Source organism: Phodopus roborovskii, unplaced genomic scaffold (assembly GCF_943737965.1).
Source record: "Phodopus roborovskii unplaced genomic scaffold, PHOROB, whole genome shotgun sequence".
In the NCBI taxonomy this organism is placed as follows: domain Eukaryota; kingdom Metazoa; phylum Chordata; class Mammalia; order Rodentia; family Cricetidae; genus Phodopus; species Phodopus roborovskii.
In genome coordinates this window covers 28,074,244-28,099,135 of record NW_026126470.1, presented here as the reverse complement: position 1 = coordinate 28,099,135, position 24,892 = coordinate 28,074,244, and the positions used below count along the sequence as shown (strand labels likewise).

Genomic DNA, 24,892 nt, shown 5'->3' with positions numbered 1-24,892 from the left:
CTCTGCCGGAGGAAGATGCACTATTCCCCACAGATGCCTGAGAGCACAGCTGGCTGTAAACTGCTTGCTTGGCTTACACACGCAACCCCGGCTTCAGCACTCTGCACGGCACAAAGAGAATGCTTTACGTTTAAACACCCCCCCCCCCCAGGTTAAACAGGCGGAGAAGATAAAAGCTATGGTAAGAGTGGCAAGTTCTCTTGAGAGTTTCCTCTGCAACCCATACTGGCCTTTTAGGGAACAACAACTTAAGGAGCTTACGCCCAGCGTGAAGACGGACAGGCAGGCAGCTCGGGTGGCAGAGACATTTTCTACCATGCAGGAGGTCTGGGGTTCCACCCCCAGCACCACACAAACCATGTGTGGGAGGGAGCACATGTTTGTAATTCCAGAGCTCCCGAGAACTGTGACCTCTGATCACAGAGAGTTATATAAACTGAAGGTCACCCTCGGCTACATAGAGAGTTTGAGGCTAGCCTGGGCTACAAAAGACTTTTTAAAACAACAATACAAACAGTAACGGCAATAGATTTAAAGACAACGAACATACTGTTTAGACTTTGGGTATGATTAATTTTTGGTATGGTGTTTTTTTTTTATTTATTTGTTAAGTTCTTAAAAATAATAAAATTAGCCAGGTGGTGGTAGCGCACACCTTTAATCCTGGCACTGGGGAGGCAGAGGCAGGCAGATCTCTGTGAGTTACAGACCAGCCTGGGCTACAAGAGCTAGTTCCAGGATAGGCTCCAAAGCCACAGAGAAACCCTGCCTCGAAAAAACAAAGAAACAAAAATTTACCAAAAATAAATAAATAAACAAATAAAAAGAAATAGATAAGAATAAAAGTACCAAAAATGAAGAGTAACAATCATCCATTCTGCTTGCCTCTCTAGTATATATACTGTACCTAATAGTAACCGAGTAGTTGATGAGAGAATTATCTCTTTGTAAGTATGTTCTAACCAATAAAAGAAGAATGTTGGGAATAAAACAAATGTTCTTGTCCTTTCTATCTGTCTCCACTTTAACAATGAAGTGTAGGTAAGAGTGGCAGCACCCTAACACTGGTTAGCAGAGGCAGAAGGACCCGGCAGTCAAGCCCAGCCTGAGCACATGAGACACTGCTTCACAAATACGTTAGCTACTGTCTATCACTACCTAACTTGGTACTGAAGGTCAAAGGGCCCCTCTGGGCAGTGCTGTCTCTCCAGGTTGGCTGTTAGTGCTCCGCTGTTCTCTGACAGCTTCCTAACTGACCATTATCAGAGAACACACCTTCTACGGTCATCACAGACATTTCACACTTTGGGTCTAAAATCAAATTAGTTTTTCTTTCTTTACGTTTTTTGGAGGTATGTGTGTGGGGTGTTTAAGACAGGGTTTCTCCGCCCTGGCTGTCCTGGAACTTGCTTTGTAGACCAGGCTGGCCTTGAACTCACAGAGATCAGCTGCCTCTGCCTCCTAAGTGCTCTGATTACAGATGTCTGTACCACCACCACCCTGACTCAGATATTTTCTTATTCTCAAGAAATCTTGGTTTCCTATTGCAGGAAATGATATGTCCACAATCTGGGGATCAATCGTTATTTTAGCCCTTTCCATGGAGAGAAGAGAAGGTGGGTAGACAGACAGACAGATAGAATGGATGGACGTGCATAGGCGGAGAGACAACAGAATGGACCGAGGAGCGGCATACTCCCCGAGCCTTACAGTTGGCCAAGTCTGTCTGTGCCATCTGATAGTCACTTTCCCAGGACGTGAAAACCCTTGCATCACTCTGTCCCTGAGAGCCCTGGGCATGCCACTTTCTTTTCCAACAAGGCACTGCCGTCAATGTCTGAACCCATCCATTTCCCTTACAAACCACGTGGTTTCTTTTCCTGTATGCTCAAATACTATTTAAAGTGGGATTTACCTTAGGGTTGGTCTTTTCAGGTCAGGACTATCAGGCATACTCTTTCAAACCTTCTATTTCAAAAATAATGGCCCTGAATTCGTTTTACAGTTTGCTTTGTTCCCTGGTGGGATATTCTTCATGAATTCCTACACAACTTTCTAAAAGTTTCAGAATCTGCCAGTTCATTTTTGTATCTACTGCTTCATTAAAGTTTTTTTACTTCTCTTTAGAGTAACATCTCTGAAGTTGCTTCTGGCCCTGCCTTTGTTTCTAAAATAAAAGGTTTATTGTCCGTTCTCTGCTGAGACCTGCCACCTCTTTTCTGGGTGTTTAAATCCCACATTAAGCTAGTGTCTGGAGTCCTGTGTCACGTCCACAGAGCCCCGTGGTGTCACCGCCCACAGGGGTGAGTAGCCTCAGCTGGTACCGTGTTTGTCCAATAATAACGTGGTGTAGGAGGCCAGCTCAAACCCTCTGCATTTGTATGGCGTCCTGCTTTTGGAATTCCCGTCTATGCCCTTCCCCCTCCCTCCCCCCCACACTTCCCTCCCCTCCACACTTCCCTGCCCCCCTCCCCCATACTGCCCTCCCCTCCCTCCCCCCACACTTCCCTGCCCCCCTCCCCCACACTTCCCTCCCCTCCCTCCCCCACACTTCCCTCCTCTCCCTCCCCCCACACTTTCCTCCCCTCCCTCCCCTCCCTCCCCCCCCACTCCCCTCCCTTGTCTCCTGCTCTGCTCCCACTGACCTGACCTTGGAATGGGCTTGCTCCCAGAGAGGCTCCAGGTGATCTGGGGTTTTGGTTTGCCTGTTCCAGTTTTTTATTTGTTTTGGTTTGCTTTTTTTGTGGTGCCAGGGTGTAAACCCAGGAGCCCCGACACAAGATGAGTCAGTTTGGTCAGGGGCTGTGGAAAGCCAACTGCCCCAGCCCTTTCGGGCCTCCTGCAGGCCCAGGCACAGGTACTCAGGGCTTTCAGAACACAGTGCTCTGCCTGGCTGGATCTAGTTTCTTATGGATGCCTGGCAATTACCTCGTTGCTTCTCTTTCTCAACTACGTCGGACAGACCATTTTCTTCCTTCTGCACTGTGACAGACGCTTCTATCTTGTGTGTATTCCGTTTCCCGCCTTTTCATGTGTACGCCGTGGGGAAAGTGTGTGTCTGCAGCTGCAGAGGCAGAGCTGACTTTGAGCGTCACCTGCTGTGCTCAGGCAGGGCCACTTGCTGCAGCAGGGCTGGCTTGCCCTGGGCCCACCTCTCCCTCCCTGTGCTGGGAGTACAGCAGCCAGGACCCTGCTCAGCTGGGAAGAGGGCTCCGGGCTATCCAGACTCCTATTCTCATGCGGTTTGGTTTTCTTCCCTGAACTACCGCCCTCCCTCCCCTTGTATCTCCTTTGTCTAATAGCGACCAGGGCTGCAGCACATTTTAAATGGGGCTCTCTCAGCCCTCAAGAAGCAGGAGCAGGATCCGGAGTCAGATGCCAGCCCTGGTGGCAGTACATTCCAGATGAGCCTGGACTACCAACTAAGATCCTTTCTCAAAGAATGCGACCCATTTATTGTCCCTAGGTGACTGGACAGTCATTCCCACATTCAATTCTTTTGCATTTTTCAGTTGATATCCATTACTTATACAATGAGAAAAACTCCCCTCAAATCCCTGGGGGGGGGGGTGGAATATGAATCCAGTGTCTTGAGCATGCTAACCATGTATTTTATGCTGAGCTACACGCTAAGTACAGCTCTTCATTTGGAAAAACAATACTAACAACATTTATAGGTATTGTAGGTACAGCAAAGGGAAGGAATTTCCAACCTGGTTATAAGTTTATTATTTACAGACACCTATTGGATTGGTTTAAAGGCCACACCCACCATCAACACTTTACCACACATCTCACCTGAAGCAGATTAATTTTATGTCGACATAAATCAACACACATCTTGCTGATTCGGTTGCCAGATACTTGCTGGTTGTGTAAATTACACTAACTGTGCTAAAACAACAGTCTAAGTCTTTCAAGACTTTCAAAAGGTTGACAATGGCAAACTTCCAAGACACCTCAGAAACTCTTCATCGTTAAAAAGGAAAGAAACCTTGGAGTGGTGGTGCTGAGAAAGAAAATCTTAAATAATGACAAAACTGTTAGTAAAAAGACTACACAAAACTGATTAACATAAAAAACCTACCAAGTGGAAAAGCATCATTCAAGTCTCCAAGTGTTAAACTCCTCTTAGACGGAGTTCTTCTAGCCTGGCCTTGAATGTGCCATCCTGTCTTAGCCGCTAGAAGCTGTCTTAGCCTCTGCAAGCCTGTCTTAGCCTCTGCAAGCCTGTGCCAGCATTCCCAGCTCATCTGTTGCTTTAGCCCCAGGGGAGAGCTGAGACAGAGCACTTGCTTGGGCAGCAAGATCCAGGGGCTGCTCCCCAGCACAGCAAGCCAACAAAAACAAAACCACTAAACTACAAAGACTACCCTCGTCTCAGCAAGTGAGTACATTCTGTTTGTCTGTTAAGACAGGGTCTCTGTGTAGCTTTGGACGGCTGGGAACTATACAGGCCAGGCTGGCCTCGACCTTACAACAACCCTCCTGCCTCCGCCTCCCAAGTGCTGTGACTGTTGGCTAAGGAACGATTCCCTAGTTGAGTATATTTGTTGGAGGCGGAGCCTGGATGCCATCGCTTTCTCTGGTGCTTACTCTTGATTCTCGGGATTCTTACACCACTGGACTTTACATCTCTATACAGTGCTGGGGCATCTCAGCTGACTGTCCTGCCATCTCCTCGTAGCCAAGCACTCTTCCAGCCCACATGCAGACACCGGTCCCAACACTCACATGGTAAAGGTCACTGAGATGCCCACAGTCAAGTCCTCTACGTTGTCTCATCACTCAGGAACAACTACTCAAGCGGTAGCTCTCAGTTCTCCTTGAGGCAGACACGCCTGGCTACAGTGAGCATTTCCTGTCCATGCCTTCCCTTTACCATAGCTTTCAATGCACACCACACCAAGATTTGACCCCACATGCCGTCACGACACTCCCACCTAAGACACTGTGCCTCCCTAACACTGGGCTGCGTCCCCAACCCACCCAGCTCACGGGTGAAGGCTTGATGACAAGCCTGTTTCACTCCTCTCCAACACAAAGCACGCAGGGCTAACATGAGCTGGCTAGTGTCGCCATGCACATTTAAATCATCACGGCCACTGAGCTGAGAGTGTACGGGTAAAGGCAGGCTCTTCGAGTAAACGGATGGACATCTGTACTTGTAACTTCTTCTCCTACACCCTCAAGGGTTATTTATTCTCTGAAGTCCGTTTATGTGATGAGAGCCAGGCGAGGAGGCCCGGGCTGAGGTTGGCCACGCAAGCGCTCCCTGGGTAGCAGTACTAGCGATGTGAACGTAAGAGACTGAGCAGCGAGCGCAGAAACGTCCCCAAAAGAAGAGCAGCTCTGACAAATCAGAAGCTCACAGAGCAGAGAAGGAGAAAACAGACTGAGAAGAAATGGGGCGTCGTTGTTCAATGGGTCCTTTCCCCACACTGCAGTCCCGTTCGGAAGGATCCAAAAGAAAACCAAACATGCATTAACTGTTTAACACATAAGTCAAGTTAGCTGTGAGTACCTTCAAGGGTTCCGTGCAAAGGCCGCTGCATAGACTAGCTAAGCACAGGCTAAGTACTGAAGACACAAAGGCACATGGCTCTCTCTACCCTGTGCTATAACGGCAATGCCCACTAGTGCTCCTCCTGGTCTTTGCTCATGCACAGCATTGCGTTTCTTCTCACAGACGCTTGTCCTACTAACCTAAAGACCTCCCCAAGCTCACACCGTCCTCTTAGAAAACCAGCCGTGTAGCCAAAGGTCCCCAAAAGGAAGACAACATATATATAGTATTGCAATTTGAATTCTTGAATATGTATTAGTGCTATGTTGAGAGGTTTTTGAACATTTAGGTGCCAGAAAGAAGGCACTATGCAAGCTTCCAAAGGAAGAAAGCAACCAATAGTCTCCTACCTAGCTATGACGTCCACAATCCACAACAATGTTCGCACAATACTCTAAGGGTGCAGTAGTGGCACACGTACACTGGTGATAACCAACAACTCAGCACGAGAGAAGTCAGGCTGGCACTGGAAATGTAGCCAACAACCGAGGGCCAGTGAGGTCCTGGACCTTAGAGAAGGGCCCACAGCTGCCACTTTACTAAACCAGCATAGTCCTTATGCCCTCAGATAAGTGTGGTCTTCAATCTCATCAAGGAAATGTCTCTCTGCAAGAGAGGGAGACATTACAGAAAACTACAGCCAATGAAAACGTAGAGTTGTGCAGCCCAGTGCCGACAGATCCATGTACCATCCAGCTCCAACACCTGAGGCTCAGGGGTCATTGCAGAAGAGGCAGCGGAGGGGGCCTGCCGCGGAAGTGTCTGTAGGAAATGTCAGAAGCCACACCCATGAAGTCTCACCAACACGACTGCCTAAACATGAGCTGAGCTAGGACAATCGCGATAGACATGAGAGAGCGGAAGGCCGGGCCCGGGGCAGGAGTGCTCAACCCTACATAAAGAATGGCAGGCATCAGGGATGCGGGCAGGAGGAGAAATAATCTTTCCCAGAGAACAGCATACCAATTGGTTGTCCAGTGGTTAGCCCTCAGGACACACATATTAAGAAATTTATAGAGACTGAGCAGGTTGTGTGTACATATTTAGGAACGCGCACCCGTAGACAGAACAGCTAATAAGAAAGAGGCTATGGATTTGAGAGAGAACAAGGAAGGGGTGTGTATGAGAGGGTCTGGGGGGGGGAGGGAGGGGACCGTGATCTCAAAACAATTTTAAAAACTGAGCAGAAAAAAGACAGATATCACAGTCCAAAGGAACTATATGTACAGGAAGAAACAGAGGCTCTGAAGAACCAAAGCACCGTGGAAATGCAGGCAGGAGCCAGAGCCGCAGAGCGCGGGCAGCTCCTCCCCCAGGCGGAACCTCTTCCACCCTCGGGGTCAGGGGGCACGCACTCTCCCGCTGAGCGCCATCATTTGTTTTTGTTTTTGTTTTTTTTTTTTAAAGATAAAACTACCCAAGATTTTCACTATTTCTGAGGGGAGAAAAGGGGGGAAAAAACCATTTTTTTTTTTTTAAACATACAACAAAATGTAGGAACTAACTCATTTTGAGACTTACCAAATGCTGGTGCACTGGAGATAGCGACTGGCTGCTGTTTCATGACAGGCGGGAGCACAGAGGGGAGCTGGTACCCTTGTAGCTTCAGTTTGATGAGCTTCATGGCGATGGAGAACTCCACATGGTCCATCCTCCCATCATTATTCATGTCAGCTAGCGCCCTGCGGAGCAGCAGCACAGACTCAGGACAACCGTGATGGAGGGTACCAAGTCACAGGGGCAGCGGGGCTGAGGAAGACTTCTTACTTTTAAATCAATTTCACTTTAATTAAAAAAAATGCTCTAAAATTAGATAGGGGTGAATGTGACACCGTTCTATGACAATTCTACAAGCCACTGAATTACACAGGGTAATTTCAAAAGATAAATTTGTCATATGAATTACGTTAAAATTAAGAGTTATTAAAATGGGATCTGGAAATAGTGTTATTTCTAGAGATGCTAAGTTAAATTCCTCTTCCTCTGTGGTGTTCTACATCCATGGCATGCTATCCTATTCTGGGACACAACCACACTGTGAAAGCTCTTCAGTTAACTGTTTTTAGAATCCTGCCCTACACATTAATTGAGGAAGCTGTGCTTAGGAGTGTGCCTGCTATTTCAGAACGACCCTCAAGCTTCCATGGCCCAAGTGTGACTTGTAATGAGTTTTCAAAGAGTACTTTCTCTCATGGAAAAGGAAGTACAAGGCGGGGAAGGGTTAGATCGCACGGCAAGTTATGTGGCCCAACCCAACCGTGCATACTGATGACATGAAAAATGCTTGCGGTAGAAGCACAGGGACCTGGATGGCCAGCACACGGAAAAGGTCTGCGTGCTTGTAAAAGTAGAAAAGGGCTGGGGTGGAGGCGCACACTTGTAGGGAGTGGAGGCGGACAAATGCCCCGTGGAGGCGGACAAATGCCCCGAGGCTTGCTGACCACTGATCTTAGCCTCACAGGTGTCAAAGACCCTGACTCACGAACATAAGCAAAGCAGAGGCTAAGGACATGGCTCAGCTGTTGAGACTGCTGGCTGCTCCTGGGAAGGACTCACGGTCACCTCCCAGCACCTACATGGCTGCTAACAACTGCCTATAAGTCTAGTTCTTGGGGGGAAACCTCAAGTCCTCTTCTGGCCTGCTCAGGTACTGCACACACCATAATGTACTATAAACATACACACAGCCAAAACAGCCACACAGATAAAAATTTAAACAAAACAAAACAAAACAAAAACAACACAAAAGCAAAGAAAGCAGCTCAGGACACAGGCTGACCTGGCCCTCCAGTTCCAAGGAACCCGATACGCTCTTCTGGACTCCAAGAGCACCCATATACACATGTGGTACACACTCACACCAACATCTACATACATACACATGAACAAAACACCAAGGTGGGCAGTCCGTGAGGAACGGCACCCAGAGTTTCCCTCTGGCTTCCGCAGAGACACGTGCACCTACACCCACAAGCCCACGCGTTTGTTTTCTCCTGCATTAGATGCACACAGTAGTTTGCTCGGCAAGGGAAGGAACACTTACGTCTTTCAATTTCTTCTATTTCCTTTAATAAGGCAGGATTTTCTTGCTATGCCACAGTGTCTTCATGCAACTCATGAAATTTTATTGGTAAATGTATTCTATGAAATTTTGTCACTTTTACCAGACTTGTAAGTAGCACATTTCCCTAGATTTCTATTTTTTAGGTGTTTATTTTAAACATGGAGTATTCTGAAGTCAGGAGTATTGCTACTGGCCTGTAATCCCACCACTCAGGAAACACACAGGAGGATCAAGTGTGGTAATATTTTATTTATGATCTAACAAATAAAGCTTGCCTGAAGATCAGAGTGCAGAGCTGGCCACACTGCTCAGCATTAGATGCCAGTGGTGGCGCTCACCTTTAGTCCCAGCACTCTGGAGGCAGTGGCAGCCAGATCTCTGTGAGTTCAAGGCCTCCCGTGGCTACACAAAACTGATCCAGTCTAAAAGAGAAACAGAGCCCAGCAGAGCCCAGCAGTGGCGGCTCTCAGCACTTGGGGTCACAGGCCTTCACTCCCAGCACTAAAGGGGTGGAGACAGGAAGGGATATGGCCATGCAGAGAGGAACAGAAGGCAGGGCAGGCAGTCTGAGGATGCAGTCTGAGGCCAGGGCCACTCCTTTGGTCTGCGCATTGGTAGCGGTAAGAACTCTAGTGGCTGGCCACTCTGCTTCTCTGATCCCTCAGCTTTCACCCTCTGTTAGCTGACTCTGAGTTTTTATTATTAAGACGAAGAGAATTCATGCTATAATCAAGAAATCTAGCTCATCTTTGCTACATCAAATCCAAGACCAACCAAGGCTATACTGACTCAAACACACACATTCTTAATAGTCACTTATGCTATATTTAATTACCTTATGTAATTTATATACCTAAATTTCTAAGCATATCACTAATACAATAACCTAAGTAGCAAACCCATCCCTAGCACAGGTCTTTTCACCCATTAAAGACACCACTGGACACATTTGCAGCTGGCTCTCCGGTAAGAGGAGACCACGTGGAAATACATAGATGAACAGAAATGGGTTAATATTTAAGACAGAGCTAGCCAACAGCATTAAATCAAATCCAGAGTCTGTGTGTTAATTGGAGCAGGCATGGCGGCAGGACCAGACCAGCGGTGGGCAGAAAAACCTTACTCCTTACAGTTAGGATTCTTAGTAGTGATTTTTGCAAGTAGTCTAACTTACTTTATTTGCTTTGAAGACAGGGCTGCAGATAGCCCAGGCTAGCCTGCAACTCACTACACAGAGAGTGTCCATAAGCCCCTGCCCCTTCAACCCTGAGTGTCGGCATGACAAGCTCTAAAGTGCCACAGGGTTAGCTAGTTATCGGCATTACTGTTGCCTCTTCCATGCTGTACAGAGTTCTGCTTCTGCGCTGTCTCCATAGTCACTGGAAGCAAAGGCTCGCGTTTTGTTTAGGTTTGTTTTTTCAAGTCTTACTTCACATCTGCCCAGCTGATGATGAGCCTTCCTTTATCTGTTGAAATAAACACCAATGTGGACAGAATCGAGTGATTCCCAGTGAACGCCTTGCCTCTGGCTTGAACTCAAGCAAAACCTCATACACAGTGGAAGTCTACTTGCTTGGGTTTGCATCTATAGTATGACAGGGCCAGGTGTGCTGCTCTACTCTGCAAAAGCTTTCAGGTTTAAAAGACACCAACAAGGTGACAATCTTTCCTTCTCCTGCAAAGTATTTCCAGCATGCTCAGCTGCACAAGTGCCTCACAGAGGAGAAAGGGTCCACTCGCAGCCACATGCATGCACATGCTTCATTTACATTTAAATAAAGAACCAAGCAGGTGCCCACCCTGCCTCTCCTGAAAAACAATGTTGGTGCACACTAGAAATACTCAAGCTGAGATTCATGGGTTAAGGGAGAGAAGACTTTTAAATAAGAGTTTAATTAGAATAATTTATTGCTTCTAAACCCCTTTCCACTTCCTTGGGCAAAGAGAAAGAAACCAGCATAGTTCTAGCAGCTGGCTGAACGTCTGTGTCCTCTACAGTTCTCACAAAGATTTTTCCTCAATTAACAAAACTATTAAAACTGCCTCGTGACAGAGAACTCAAGGGAAGTTCTGGAAATATAGCTAGTCTACAAAGCTCAGCCCTCTACCCTTTCCCTCCTGGCATCCAACACAGCAAAACCAGCTGCTTCCCCAGGGCGGAGCCATCATTCCACCGCACAAGGCTTCTGGCAGAAAAGAAAACGCGTTGGCTGTCAACCCTTTCATACTCAAATGCAGTCACTTCTCCAATGAACTTTGTACCAGTTCCTCCCAAAGCCAGTAAGTCTGGACAATACTGAGGCCAACTCTGCACCATCTCAGCAGTAAAAGTGCAAGCTAAACCCAGCAAGCACTGTTGCACCCTGACTCTGGAATCGGAGACTGGCCATGAGTCAGAGGTGGTGCCTAACAGGAGGCAGGTGGGAAAGGGATGCTGCTTGCCCGAGTGTAGCGGCTGAGTGATGCATGTCGCCCAGTCTCTGGCATTTGAGTGCATGTTTCCAGTTGGCAGCCATGTCTGGGGAGGCACAGGAGGTGCAGCCTTGCTGAGGAGTCGACTGTGTCACTGGGGGTGGGCGTTGAGGGTTCAAAGTCTCCTCTATGTGGTCTCTCTATTTCCTGCTTGTGGTTAGATCTGAGCCCTTAGCTATGCCCGATACCATGCCTGGGGCTGACTGTCAAGCTTCCCCAATGTGACTGTGATGGGCTCTTGTGTGTTGTCAGCACAAGATACACCCTTCCTTTCTAAGTTGCCTTGTCATGGCGTTTAGTTGAAGAAAGAGAACTAAAAAGTAACCATTACACCATGAGTATACTTTTCTTGTTTGATTTATACAAATAAAATGAATCATACACCACTCTCACACAGTGTTGGGGGGAAATTACCACAACTCCAAGTGGCAGGGAACCACAAAATCATTTACTTAGAGCGAGCGACTGCTCGAAGGTGCATTTTCAACAGCATAAAAACACATGCTGAGAGGTGTTCATCACAGAATATCCTGTAATCGCTATGTTATCACTAATCACAATACACAGGAACATGGAGACGCTGGATAGAGGCACCACAGCTCGCCTGACACCATGAGCTGTGGAAATGAGAAGATGGAATGGTAAGTGGTTTCCAGGGTACGTTAAGTGAGAACAGCAAAAATTAAAGGTGGGTTTATAGCCAACCCTTAGGATAAGGAAGAAGAAAAAAGCTACATCTAACCACAAAACACTCTATATTCCATGTCTGCTTTTTACTACAGTAATAAACAACAAAGAAAAACAGTAACAAGAATCTGCAGTGTGAGTGGAAATGTGGAGTGAGGAGCAGACTGGGAGAGCTCCTCAGTCCACCCTGCGTACAGAACCCTGCTAGAAAAGCCTGCAGAGCTCTTCCGCTGGCCACCGCTCCACACTCAGGCCCCAGGCCATCACCTGCCACATGGTGCCCACTAAGCTAAAAGTAAGGCCAAGCAATAGGGAAAATTAAACCAGTTTGCTCACTCATTCATTAAAAAAAAAAAAAAAAAATAGCCATGGGTGCGCCTGCTATGCTTAAGCAGTACGAATAAAGACAGACAGAAAGACAGACAGAGGCGGCTGAGACCAGAGGGAAAGGCTGGGCTTGCGTCTCAGGGGCAAAGGCCTTTGTCCAGCATGCTCAAGGCCCACCATGACAGGCGGGGCTCAGACTGGGAGAGGAGGTCCGTGGGCAAGGGGACCACTTTGGACAAAGTCACCACAGAGCACCTCTTTGCAGGGTGACAAGCCATGCAGAAAGGAGGGACACCGACCCGGTGGCCCTGAGGCAAGGACAGACCTGCCCCAGCGAGGGCACAGGGTCAGCTTTGGGACAAAGGCAGGCGCTAAGGGGAGCTGAACACACCGAAGGCAGGGTCACACTGGACTTGGACCTTCAGCGATGGCTTGGGCTTTGGTCTCAATGGAGAGCTTTAATTAACTGGCCGATTATATTGTGTGTAAGTATTTGCCTGTGCACGGCTGCTGCCCTCAGAGGTCAGAAGACGGCACTGGGTCCCCTGGAACTGGGGTTATGAACAGCTGCAGCCTCTGGAAAAGCCAGCAAGTGCTCGGAACCATTGAGTCTTCTCTCCAGCCCCTTCCTTCATGGAGAGTTTTAAATGTCTGTTTCCGGGGGTGGGTGGGGTGGGTTCATTTTTAAGGTTGATCTTGTGTAGCCCAGGCTAGGGTTAATGCTTTGAATACAAGCATGCACCATCACGTCCTGAGTGGTTTTACTCTCTAAGGACAGATGCACTTTATTTTCAGTTGCTGAAATGAGTGTGCGCATGAGCGCCGGCACCCTTGGAGGCCAGGGTCAGACCCCTAGAGTTACAGGCAGTTACGAACAGCCCCGTGTGGGTGCTGGGAACTGAACCCCAGGTCCTTTCAGCGCCTCTGCCAAGAGGCCTGGTGAGGTGAGATGGTGGGCTACGAGGGGCAAGCTGCCTTTGAGTCCCGGTTCCAACACCCGTTTACTTAGTAACTCACGGTGTGCTTAAGCTCTTCAAGCCTGTTTTAAAAACTCATGAATGACAGCTTTCCCGACCCCGTATTCATGTGTTTCCCTGGATGGCCTCTGCCATGGGTGCCCTGTGGCGCTGGTCTGGGGAGGAAGAGAGTCCGCCTCCCACCTCAGGTGTTCTTGCTGGGAAGAGTTCTGCAGCGGCTCACTGGCCTATCTCCTGTCTCCCTGAAGTTCTGGGTTGCAGAGCTAAGGAGTAGACGATCCCTGCAGCTGTGGTGTTGTGTAGGAACTACATCCCAGTTAACCAGTCCCGGGACTCGGGACTGTTTGTCTCACCAGTAGGATTTCCAGGGAAGACTATGCGTGAGGGAAGCTGAATTCTCTGAAGGACTTAGATTACAACCATGGCCGAGGATGACACGGCTTCCTAGAACTGGTGCTCCCAGGAAGGGGAAGGAAGGAAGCTAAAATGTTTAGCGTTATTCCCACCTCGCCAGGCGTTAAGAAGAAGCCCTGTAATGTCTGCTTCTCAGAAGATGAGGAAAGAAGACTAAAGTTCAAGGCCCCTGTGGACACCTTAAGCAAGACTGCATCAAAATAATCCTTTTTTTTTTTTTTAAAGTTTTTCAAGACAGAGGTTTTTCTGTGTGTAGCCCTGGTTGTCCTGAAACTCACTCTGCAGACCAGGCTGGCCTCGAACTCACAGAGATCCTCCTTCCTCTGCCTCTGGAATGATGGGATTAAAGGCGTGCGCCACCACTTCCAGGTCAAAATAAAGTTTTAAAAAGTGAGGGTGGGTACACGGGTACAATTCAATGTGAGTACTGGGCAGCACGCCTCCCAGGGGCTGGGTTCAATCCCCAGGAACAAACTTTTCGGTGTTTTGTTTGCTCTCGTCCCTGAGACGGGGTTCCACACTGTAGCTCACACTGGCTTCTAACTCATGATCCCCTGGTCTTCTCTCAAGCTTCAGCCCTGGGCAAGCATGCCTGGTGGTAAGATACTCCATAGACGAGACGTCATCAGAAAAGCACAAGCCAGGGAAGGAGCCCTGGAAAGCAGGTTCTAGAGACAGCCAGAAAGGAGGGCACAGCACTGCACACCAGGCTGCGACCCCAGAGGAGCCTGTGACGGCCCAAACAGGTGCCACACATGTGCACCCCAATCCGGACACGCAAGTGAGTGGACACAGCTCCTGTGCCTGCTTGCCACGGACTTCCTGCATACAAACTTCCTCTCTTGGAGCCTTTTACTTCTCTAGCTCAAGCGCAGCAGCAGTTAGAACTGGGACAGCATCATGGAAGAAAGCTCGCTAGTGGGAAGAAGGAAGAGAGGGCCGCCAAAATGCTGACAACCAGGAAAAAAGATGGCACACAGCCAGACACAGCACAGGGCTCTGGCATTGGGGCATTTCGACCTGAGTACATCTGAAACGCGCGCGTGTGTGTGTGTGTGTGTGTGTGCGCGCGTGTGTGTGTGTTCCAGTAATTAGCTGCAAAGTATAGCTGTGTGGAATATCCAGATTCTGATGATAAGACATCTGGGCTTTGTCATACTATGACATACTACGTGTCAAACCACACACAAACCTTCATGTATAGTTTTCTGCTAATCCACTCAACTTTATAAAAGAAAACACAAACATGCCAAGTATCTACATTAAAAACTGAGGTCACAAAGGGCAAATACATGTTTCCAACAGCAGAGACAGGAAGCGCTACATGTAGCGCTACGGAGCCCGTGTCCTCCGTAACACCAACACTTGTTACAGCTCTGGTAGACAGAGCCAGCGGAAAACGTGGCTTTCTTACAGATCAGTAGACTCCGCCATTGCGCCCCAGAGCTGGGAACCTGGACCCCAATATCTCACAGCCTGTCCCACTCATGCTCTTACGTAAAACTCCTATTTGTGGCAGAAGTCAACACTTGCTTTGCATTGGTCATGCATCGCATTGTATGAAGCATCAATTATTTCTAACTGCTTCTAATTCTCAAAGAGTGAAAGATAAAGAATTACTCCAATAGAAAGGAAGAAACGGGGACATTCAAGTAAGTATGAGTGATATGCACGAGGCCAACAGCAATTGGTGGGAAACTGCCCAAATCCAGATGCTTCCGCTGCAACTGAATCTCTGTGCCTTTCAAATGGCAGTCCTTCGCAGACATAGCGTCTGGTAGGAAGTGACAGGGTGTTCCAGGCTAGAGCCTGCATGCTCTTTCCACGTGAGAGACTGTAGTTCCAAACAAACAGAGCACGGCAGAGTTTTGTTCTACATTTACTTACCATATTTGTGCTAAGACAGGCTGAGGTAACCCGGACTGAAGAAAGAAGTTCCTAGCTTGATCACCTGTAAAACAAGTGGGAGAGGTTTCAGGAAAACAATAGCAGCGACCGACCGACAGAAGCCGTCTTACAGCAACTCCACACACGACTTAGGAGGCTGGTCATGCTCTGAAACCAATGACCCCACGGGAAAGGCCGGAGGGCGCTAAGAATTCACCTATAACAAACCCCTGGCTCAACACTTGAAAAGACCCGGGGATTTGCTGGGACAGATCATCCACTTGAGGCTGTGGCTAAACAGATGAGCTATCCCCCCCCCCCCCCATGCTACCTAGAGGTGCTGGGGATTAGAGCAGGTGGGACCCGTGACAAGTCTTAGGTCATGGGCAGAGCCAGTCAGTCCCGACTGAAACAGTGAGCCAATAGAAGGCTTTCTGTTTTAACACCCGATTTACAGGGTATTTTGTTACAATCAAGGAATAACACATAACAAAGCACACACACCAACTCCTCGGTTAACAACCCTGTAGAAAGCCTTTTCTGTGAATATTGATACTGTTGATACTGACACAGAAAAGCAACAATGAAAAGGAGCTCTGCCAATCAGTCAACCGGAGACCTATCACAAACCGGAGAGAGAAACACCTCCCAGCGACAGGCTCCCACCTCCCACACCAAACCCCTGAATAGTGACCAGATAGCTGAGGTCACAGAAAGGTCACAGAAAGGCGGGGGTGGGGTGGGGGGGTGGGGGGGTGGGGTAGGGGGGAAGGACTTTAGGAAGGGTTTTTTTTATGCCTGTGGCTCCCCTAGGCTAGTTAGGGCCAGAACTGGCTCCGGGCACACATCTGACCCTATTTAAAGAATGCAGTCCCCACCAGAAAGACTTCCTTGCAGCAGGCGGCCTGACACCCCTGAAGGGCTGTAAAAGGTGTGCAGGTCTTAACAGAGGAGCAGTTTAAAAATATAGGCTTGGGGGAGTATGAGTGCTCTGGGTTAGAGGTCACGCCTGGGGCCTGGGTTCCCCAGCTGGACCGCTGGAGGCCATGGGAAGACAGAAGGAGAAACCGGACTTCAAAAACCATCCTCTGCCCCTCCGCCCCAACACACACGTGACCATGTTAAGCAGGATGTATTAAATGCCCCTCGGGTCACAGGTGCCCACTCCCGCTGCTCAGCGAGAACACACAGGCGCTGACTACTCACCAGTGATAAATCCGGATATCGGCTTCAGACTATGGAACTGTTGATCATGCTTCGCTCTCTCCTCCACAGTTATGGCCCAGATATCCAGGCTGCCTGTGGGCCAAAGGCAAAAAAAAAAAAAAAAAAAAAAAAAAAAAACAATTATTCCACAAGAAAAATAAGATGTTCAAACACACGATGTCCTGCCTGTGTGCTATAAATGGTGTCCTTGGAAGACATGTGATTATAAAGTCTAAAAATTAAGAACAAAGCCATTTATAAAACGGTAGAAACTTGTCCTAAAACTCTGCATTTGGGATTATATGAAAACATAGTAAGTCAGTAATTTGTTTACATAAAACTAAGACACAGATTAAGGTAACTAAAGCCTAAAACTACCTTCAGCTGCTTAAAATGTCAAAAGTAAAAATTATGAAACTCCAAGGCGAATATTAAAAAAAAGTAGTGGTGGCAATAACATAACAATGTTTGGTGTTAATGGTGATGGTGATGATGGTGGTGGTGATGATGGTGGTGATGATGGTGGTGGTGATGGTGGTGGTGATGGTGGTGGTGATGGTGTGGTGGTGGTGGTGGTGATGGTGGTGGTGGTGATAGTGATGGTAGTGATGGTGGTGGTGATGATGGTGATGGTGATGGTGGTGATGATGGTGGTGGTGATGATGGTGATGATGGTGGTGGTGGTGGTGGTGGTGATGGTGTGGTGGTGGTGGTGATGGTGATGGTGTGGTGGTGGTGATGATGGTGATGGTGGTGGTGATGGTGGTGATGATGGTGATGGTGATGGTAGTGATGGTGGTGGTGATGGTGGTGATGATGGTGGTGGTGGTGGTGGTGGTGGTGATGGTGATGGTGTGGTGGTGGTGATGGTGGTGATGGTGTGATGGTGGTGATGATGGTGATGGTGTGGTGGTGGTGATGGTGGTGATGGTGTGGTGGTGGTGATGATGGTGATGGTGGTGGTGGTGATGGTGATGGTGATGGTGGTGATGGTGATGGTGATGGTGGTGATGGTGGTGATGGTGGTGGTGGTGATGGTGGTGATGGTGTGGTGGTGGTGATGATGGTGATGGTGGTGGTGGTGATGGTGTGGTGGTGGTGATGGTGGTGATGGTGTGGTGGTGGTGGTGGTGATGATGGTGATGGTGGTGGTGGTGATGGTGTGGTGGTGGTGATGGTGGTGATGGTGACGGTGGTGGTGGTCATGGCAGCACTCCAACACAATTAGAATCTTGTGTGATTCTATGAAAATATCCAAATACCTGGTAATGGTTAAATAACTTTGCAGCTATACTAATGATCACCAAATGATACAGTTAAAACTAGTCAATTCTGATGTTTATATTGTGCCTAACTAAAGTCAATTCTAAAAATGAATACTCTGCTAAAACTAATGACTAAACACAGAACATAAGTTTTATCAGAATATCCATTTTTTATGATTTTTTAAAAATTTATATTGGAGTTTTGCCTGCATGAGGGTGCAAGGTCCCCTGAAACTGGAGTTAACAGACAGTTGTGAGCTACCACGTGGGTGCTGGGAACTGAACCCAGGTCCTTTGGAAGAGCAGCCAATGCCCTTAACAGCTGAGCCATCATTCCAGCCACCGTTTCTAATGATTTATTTGTTTATGTATACAGTGTTCTGCCACCATGGCAGAAAAGGGAGCCAAACCTCATTATGGATGGTTGTGAGCCACCATATGGTTGCTGGGAATTGAACTCAGGACCTCTGGGAGAACAGCCAGTGTTCTTAACCTCTGAGCCATTTCTCTAGCCTCTATACTATTCATTTTTAGAAGCAACTTTAGTGAGGCACAATTCAAACAAATACATATTTTTATGTCCCTGGTCTTCAAAAAACAAACAAAAAAAAAATTCACTAAAGTAATTCTAGATGATGGACAAAAAACTTTACGAAAGCCAACCTCTGTCCCCAAGTTGGGAACATAGGATGCCCAATGCTTCACACAATGTGATTGTGCCTGCAACATTCTAACTAACATTAGCCTCCTTTCTGCAGGGCAGGGTGGGACAGCCACAGGCAGGCTCCAGTCAGGCACTGGGCCCAAGCACCTTGTCACACTGAGCAGCCCTACAATGTAAAGGGACCTTTACAGTCCTATTGAGCTTCATACTTACAAACAAAATAAACCCAAAAATACACAAGGAATCTCAGAGACTCTACCAGGTGTGCTCGGAGGGAGGCATACGGTCCTTTTCATTCTCTTTACAGCTCGCACAAGAAATCTGCTCTTTACGTTTCATTTTGGTTTTGGCAGTACTGGGGGTTGAGAGCAGTCAAGTACTCAAACCTTGTGCTTTGCCCACAGCCCTGCCAAGATCACCTGTTAGCGTGGCACACTTGGTTTTGTTAATAGACTCTGGGCTGAGGGTGCAACCGTGTGACAGAGTGCTTGCCTGGCGTACATTAGGCCCTGGGTTCAGTCTCCAACAGGGATACAACAAACAAACAAAAAAAACCAATAACAACAAAGCATGCCTGGATAACATGCCAGAAAAACACTTTATGCAGACTGATGAGCTTCAAACAGATGAAGCAAAGCAAAAAATACCACGCTTCAAATCCATGCCTTGAAAGAGTATAACATCCACTGGTTCAACAAACAAATGTGCAAGCAAGATGCTGAGGAGGGCAGAGCCTGAGAGCGAGGGCGGAGGTATCAACTACCCACACACCTAATTTGGATTTCAGTTCAAACAAAAATAATGAAAGACTGCCTAAAGCCTGATGGGTATTCTGTAAATTTTATAGGTGGCACACACACATGAATTTCAGAAGTTTGGTAATGGTATTATACTTCAGTTTTTATCGTTTAGTAAATAAACATACTAAAATCTTCAGGTCAGGGATAAAAGGTTAAGATGTCTTGGAGTGACTTCAAAACAAAGCAATGGAGTCCCTGGTCACTGAAGTATCTCAATTTATACTATGAGGGCTGACTGTAATTTTCTGTATGTTGGGTTTTTTTTTTTTTTTGAAGACTAAACACAAGACTTCATGCATGCTAGGCAAGAATTATCCCCCTAAGTTACACCCCAGCACAATTCAACTCTTAATTTACCTGAAACATCCCATCACTGGAAAGTCTTAAAATATGGCCCCAACTTACACTGAAAATAAATTTTGAAAACTTACCACCAAAAGGTGTCGGAAACTGAGCCATGGTTCTGTTCCGTTTACCTTGCTAATTGACGCCTGTAATTAAAATGCAACCAGTTAGTTTTAGAAAATGTCAGGCCTGTATATAAACACACTAACGTGCTGTCTCTAATTGTCAGGCATCAATACCAGAGCTAGAGTACTGCTTGAAAGGAAGGGTTCCCTGGGTAGACTCTTAGTGCTGGAAAGTAGGATGGATGCCGGTGGACTGGCAATAAGAAGCTTTTGTATGGCTAGCTAGGTCAACCTACTAAATCACCAGTGCCATACCGGGATACTTTTCTTTAAACACAACTTCTTAACCACCGACATATACCACTCATCTACTTGAGGGTTTCTATAGTTACCTTCCATTAAGCACTTAACATAAGATGTACGTTTGACAGCCCTGTGCAGCAGGCACTACTAATTCAACTCTGCGTTACAGATAAAGGAAAAAGAATGAGGGGGGGGGAGGGTTAGAGCACAGCAAATGTCACCAAAAACGACAATGAATCATTTCATAAAGTTTATGAGAAATAGGCAGTCAAGATGGTTGCCAAGTGAATAAAGGACTTGCCACCCAACGATGCAAACTGACGACCTGAGCTCCACCCCTGTATCCTACACAAAGGGGGAGGGATCAGCTTTATCAAGTTCCTCTAACCTCACACTCTTACGCGCACAATGATAAAGGGCGACCCTTTAAAAACTGCACAGTAAGAAACATGGCGGGTTTTCAATCTCAGCACTTGGGAGGTGAGGGCAAGAGTTCAAGGTCATCCCCAGAAACAGAGTCTAAAGCCAGGCTGAGCTGCACGAAACTCTCAAAACAAAACCATAAGAAGCGGGTGGACAGTACAAATTCAGTGATATCTGCCCAACATACCAAATTAATGTTCTAAAATTTCCCATCACACATTCCTGCTCGTGAGCAGCCAACAAGAAACAAAATTCTCTTCCACAAATAAAAACCTCAGATTTGAAGACAATTTTCTTCTTGTTTATGGTGGGTTTGAATTTGAGTAAGATGTGGTCTTACTCTCCAGTTGGTGGTGCAGTTTGGGGAGTTAGGAAGTGTGGCCTTGCTGGGATTAGAATGTGAAAGGGGGCAGGGCCTGAGAGTTTAAAGATTCTCACCATTCCCAGTTTGCCAATATGTGAACTCTTAGCCTCCTGTTCCGGACACCACGCCTGCACTCCGCACACTTCCTGTTCTACACACCATGCCTGCACCCTGCACACTTCCTGTCCCGGACACCATGACTCTTACCCTTCAGAAACTTTAAGACAAAATAAACTCTTCCTTCTTTCTGTAAGTTGCCTTGGTCAAGCATGATGTTTTATCAGAACCATAGAAAAGTAGCTAAGACAGTACCTAATTTAATTTTATTATAGTAAATTTCCACAGTCAAAAAGAATTACAAGGCATTCATTAGAATTTTTAGGTAAACTTAGTCAGATGTGGTAGTGTGTGCTTACAAACCCAGCACTCAGGAGGAAGAAGCTGGAGGATCTGAGTTCGATGCCAGCTAGGGTTGTCAGCTCTACACAGCAAAGACATCTCAACAGCTTAACAATGAAGTTTATAGAAATTTGGGGTTTGAAATACGCTGTTCTCTTGCCTTAACACACCTCAAACTCAATGTTTGTGGAGTTTCTTTTCTTCCAAGTATTTCTTTAAGCCTACCTATCCTTCAGACCCTGCCTCTTACAGTGTTTACAGACACCGGAGTTCTGAATTCTGCCCTTTCGTGTCTTCTTCGGGTTCCTCTTCTGTCATGGCTGCCTGGCTGCTCTGAGTGCATCTCTCGTGGCCCCTGGATGATCCTCTACATTAAGTGAGGCACTAGGCTAGGTGGCAGCTATGTGTGCGGGGAGACAATCAGACTGAATTGCCTGTCCTGGGGACACTTCCTCAAACCTGCCCACTGTCACCAGGAAAAGCTGGGTAGGGGAGAAGGGTGTGACCCTGCTTCATCCCTCTATCCACGGAGTTCCTCCATTCCAGTTTCCCCTCTCCCAGAGACCAAAGTGGTCACCTGCCTGTAAGAACTGCAGGATGGAGACTTGGATGGGACATTGAAAGAATCCCCATTTTGAACTGTGCCTGTGGGGACACCTGTAGTCTCCAAGCAGGTACAGCAAGATGGAAGGCTGTAGTTCCTCTACAGCCTTTGCTGTAAGAACCAATCCGGATCTTCCCTGCATACTCAGGGTGTGTGGGAATCTTAAACTCTCGCTGTTTTCTGTTGTTACAGTCTTCTGTGTGGGTGACACCTGTGACCAAGTGGCCACATTGAGGAAGAGTACTGACAGCCCAGCTGAGGAGTGGACATGACAATCCCCCAAGGCTGCAGCTGCCATTCTCTTCCTCCCCTTCAGTTCAATCAGTCGTCTGTGTCCTCTCCCCAAAGCATTAACTCTCACACGATGCTATTGCAACTGACAGCTCTCACACCTTCTTATCCAACTTTCCAAAAATGGCCAGCTCTGAATTTGTTTTCGTTTTTCAAGTCAGGGTTTCTCTGTGTAGCCCTGGCTACCCTGGAACTAGCTTTGTAGAGAGGGCTGAACTCAGAGACCTGCCTGCCTCTGCCTCCTGAGTGCTGGGAGTAGAGGCGTGCACCACCATGCCCAGCTAAGCTCTGGATTTTTAACGTTCAGTGAAACAACTACTTAATTCACACTAGAAAATCTACTATTCATCCTGTCTGACTAAGCTCTATCCTTCACCACTTACTGCAAACTAAAGAAAACTGATTAACCACTTTGTGCCCGTCCGCTCCAGACTGCAGACCACAACACTTTCTTGCAAGGCTGTTCATTTTGCAAATAAGAACCTTAGGTTTGCTAGCTCTGTCTCATCTGGAAATAAAGATCCGATCTGACGGCTAGTCATTACAAACCTAGGTATGTGAAGCCCCTGTGATAGAAGTGGCTTCTTGTACACCTCTGACTCAGGGCTTCACACTGAGTGGGTTGTTGTGCTTTGAGCCATTTCACATTTACATAGCTTCCCCCGATTCCTATTTTACTTAATGTTTTTTTATTAAAGAATGGATGCTAATTTCTTAGAAGCTTTTTTCTTAGCATACTTTTTTTTCTTTTGTTAGCATTCTATTCATGAGAAATATTCTGTAAATATGTTTATCTTATTGGTTCATAAAAAACACTGTGGCCAATAGGGTCTAAAGGATGAAGAGGATTCTGGGAGGTGGAGGCAGAGCGCAGTCGCCATGTAGGATGCCAGAGCAGTAACAGGTCCCCTCATCTTTTTCTGGTAAGATAAGACCATGTAGAGATACTTAGATTAACAGAAATGGGCTAGTAATTAAGACAGAGCTAGTCAATCCAACAGTTTCACAATTAATATAGTGTCTGTGTGTTCATTGGGCCAGGCTGGCGGGAAAGAGTGCTGGTAACATTCTGGGTTTTTCTTTCTTTCAGTGTTGGGAATTGATCTGAGCCCCATGTGCAAAGCAAGTAAGTACCCTACCACTGAACTGCATGTAGGCCTGGCACTGAATTATAGTGACTGATTAGCTAATATTAAGTTACCCTAGACTCTTTTGTAATAAACACAATATAGACAAGCATGCTTTTCCTTTGCATTAGGTTTGCTGTACAATAAAATGACGAATCAGATGGAAAATGACCAGTTTACCTCCCCATAAACTACAAAATTCTTACACAGTACACAATGTATAAAAATGATTAGAAATACAGACACAATTGAAATGTGACCAGGAAAAATTACCTTAGAGATGAGTTTGAGTGAACCTTTAAGAAACAAACATTTGCTACCAAACCTGTTGCAGAGAGGAAAATGAGACACCCTCAATTTAAGTTATAATCAGGGCACTGGGAATATTAAGCTGGTATATGAAAGGACTAAAATGCATACTAGTTTTTTAAAGATACATTTGTTTACAAAACACTAAGTTTCATTACTTTTTCATGCACACCATTCTTATAAATAATGAATATAACATCACGGCCTTCTTTAAAGATTTCCCAGCTCCCTGAGAGGGTCAAAACTAGAAAGAAGTACAGTAACTCCATGTCCATAGCGCAGTGACTGTCAGCCCCGTCAGAGAACCCACGATAACTGCTGTTTACCACAGAAATGAATCCCCATCCTGTGTGGCTCTCTCCCACAAAGGACAGCACATCAGATGACAGGGAGGAGAGAGAGAGACCGATGGTGGCCGACCCCAGCCCCTGCACTGTGTGTGTGTGTGTGTGTGGGAGTGCGTGCGTGTGGTGTGTGTGCATGTGTGAGTGTGTGTGTGTCTCTGTGTGTGTGGGAGTGCGTGTGTGTGGTGTGTGTGTCTCTCTGTGTGTGTATGTGTGGGAGTGTGTGTGTGTGGGAGTGCGTGCGTGTGGTGTGTGTGCATGTATGTGAGTGTATGTGTTCGCACACAGGTGTGCATTAGGACTGAGTACAGCCCACAGGGTTCCACCTGTCTGCCTCCCCACTGCTAGAGTCACTAGTGCCCACCCCCACATCTGGAGTCCCCAGTGCCCACCCACACATCTGGAGTCCCCAGTGCCCACCCCCACATCTGGCTTTTCACACCAGCTGTGGGATAACAAACTCTGCTCTTCCTGTTTGCACAGCAGCCTGGAACTATTGTTTCAGCTCTGGATTTTACCTTTTGATTGAAACATTCTGAGATTATCTTGAAAGCTGATTTGTAGGTCCTATCTCATGCAAAGGACAACTCAAAGTCCTCTCCTAATCTAGATAATGGTCTACATTGTCCCGAGACAACTGAGCTGGCTTAGCTGAGGGTTTCCTAGCATGACCCTTGTAACTGAAGAGTTGGAGTCAGGAGGAAGAGGATGGGTAGGGGCGGGTAAGCATCAAAAAGAACTAATGAAAAGGTTAAGGACATCTGATCTGTGTTAGCCAATGTAACCGTACTGTGGGCCTGTGAGTCACTGGACTACACAGGAGGGGACTGCAGGCAGGGACGCAGCGAGTTAGTCTGGTCTCACCGCCCTGATCACAGCTTCTCAAGAAAGAGTAGGAACTTCATCAAAAGCACCGAGTCCTAGAAAGCAGTGAGGGCGGAGCCAAGGGCAGACAAGGACACGGAGGCAATCACTGAATCCAAAGACAC

General features: G+C 47.1%; 1 protein-coding gene across 1 annotated transcript in view; it reads right to left on the bottom strand.

The window, feature by feature from the left end:
• The window catches only part of Itsn1 (intersectin 1), a 157,874-nt gene that overhangs the window by 93,514 nt on the left and 39,468 nt on the right, over positions 1–24,892 (bottom strand). The window contains exons 2-5 of the mRNA XM_051191893.1: positions 19,761–19,820; positions 16,601–16,693; positions 15,395–15,458; positions 7,088–7,248 (exon numbers count right to left, since the gene is read on the bottom strand). Coding sequence (XP_051047850.1) covers positions 7,088–7,248; positions 15,395–15,458; positions 16,601–16,693; positions 19,761–19,788 — 346 coding nt within the window. The 5' untranslated portion in view covers positions 19,789–19,820. The remainder of the gene's footprint in view (positions 1–7,087; positions 7,249–15,394; positions 15,459–16,600; positions 16,694–19,760; positions 19,821–24,892) is intronic.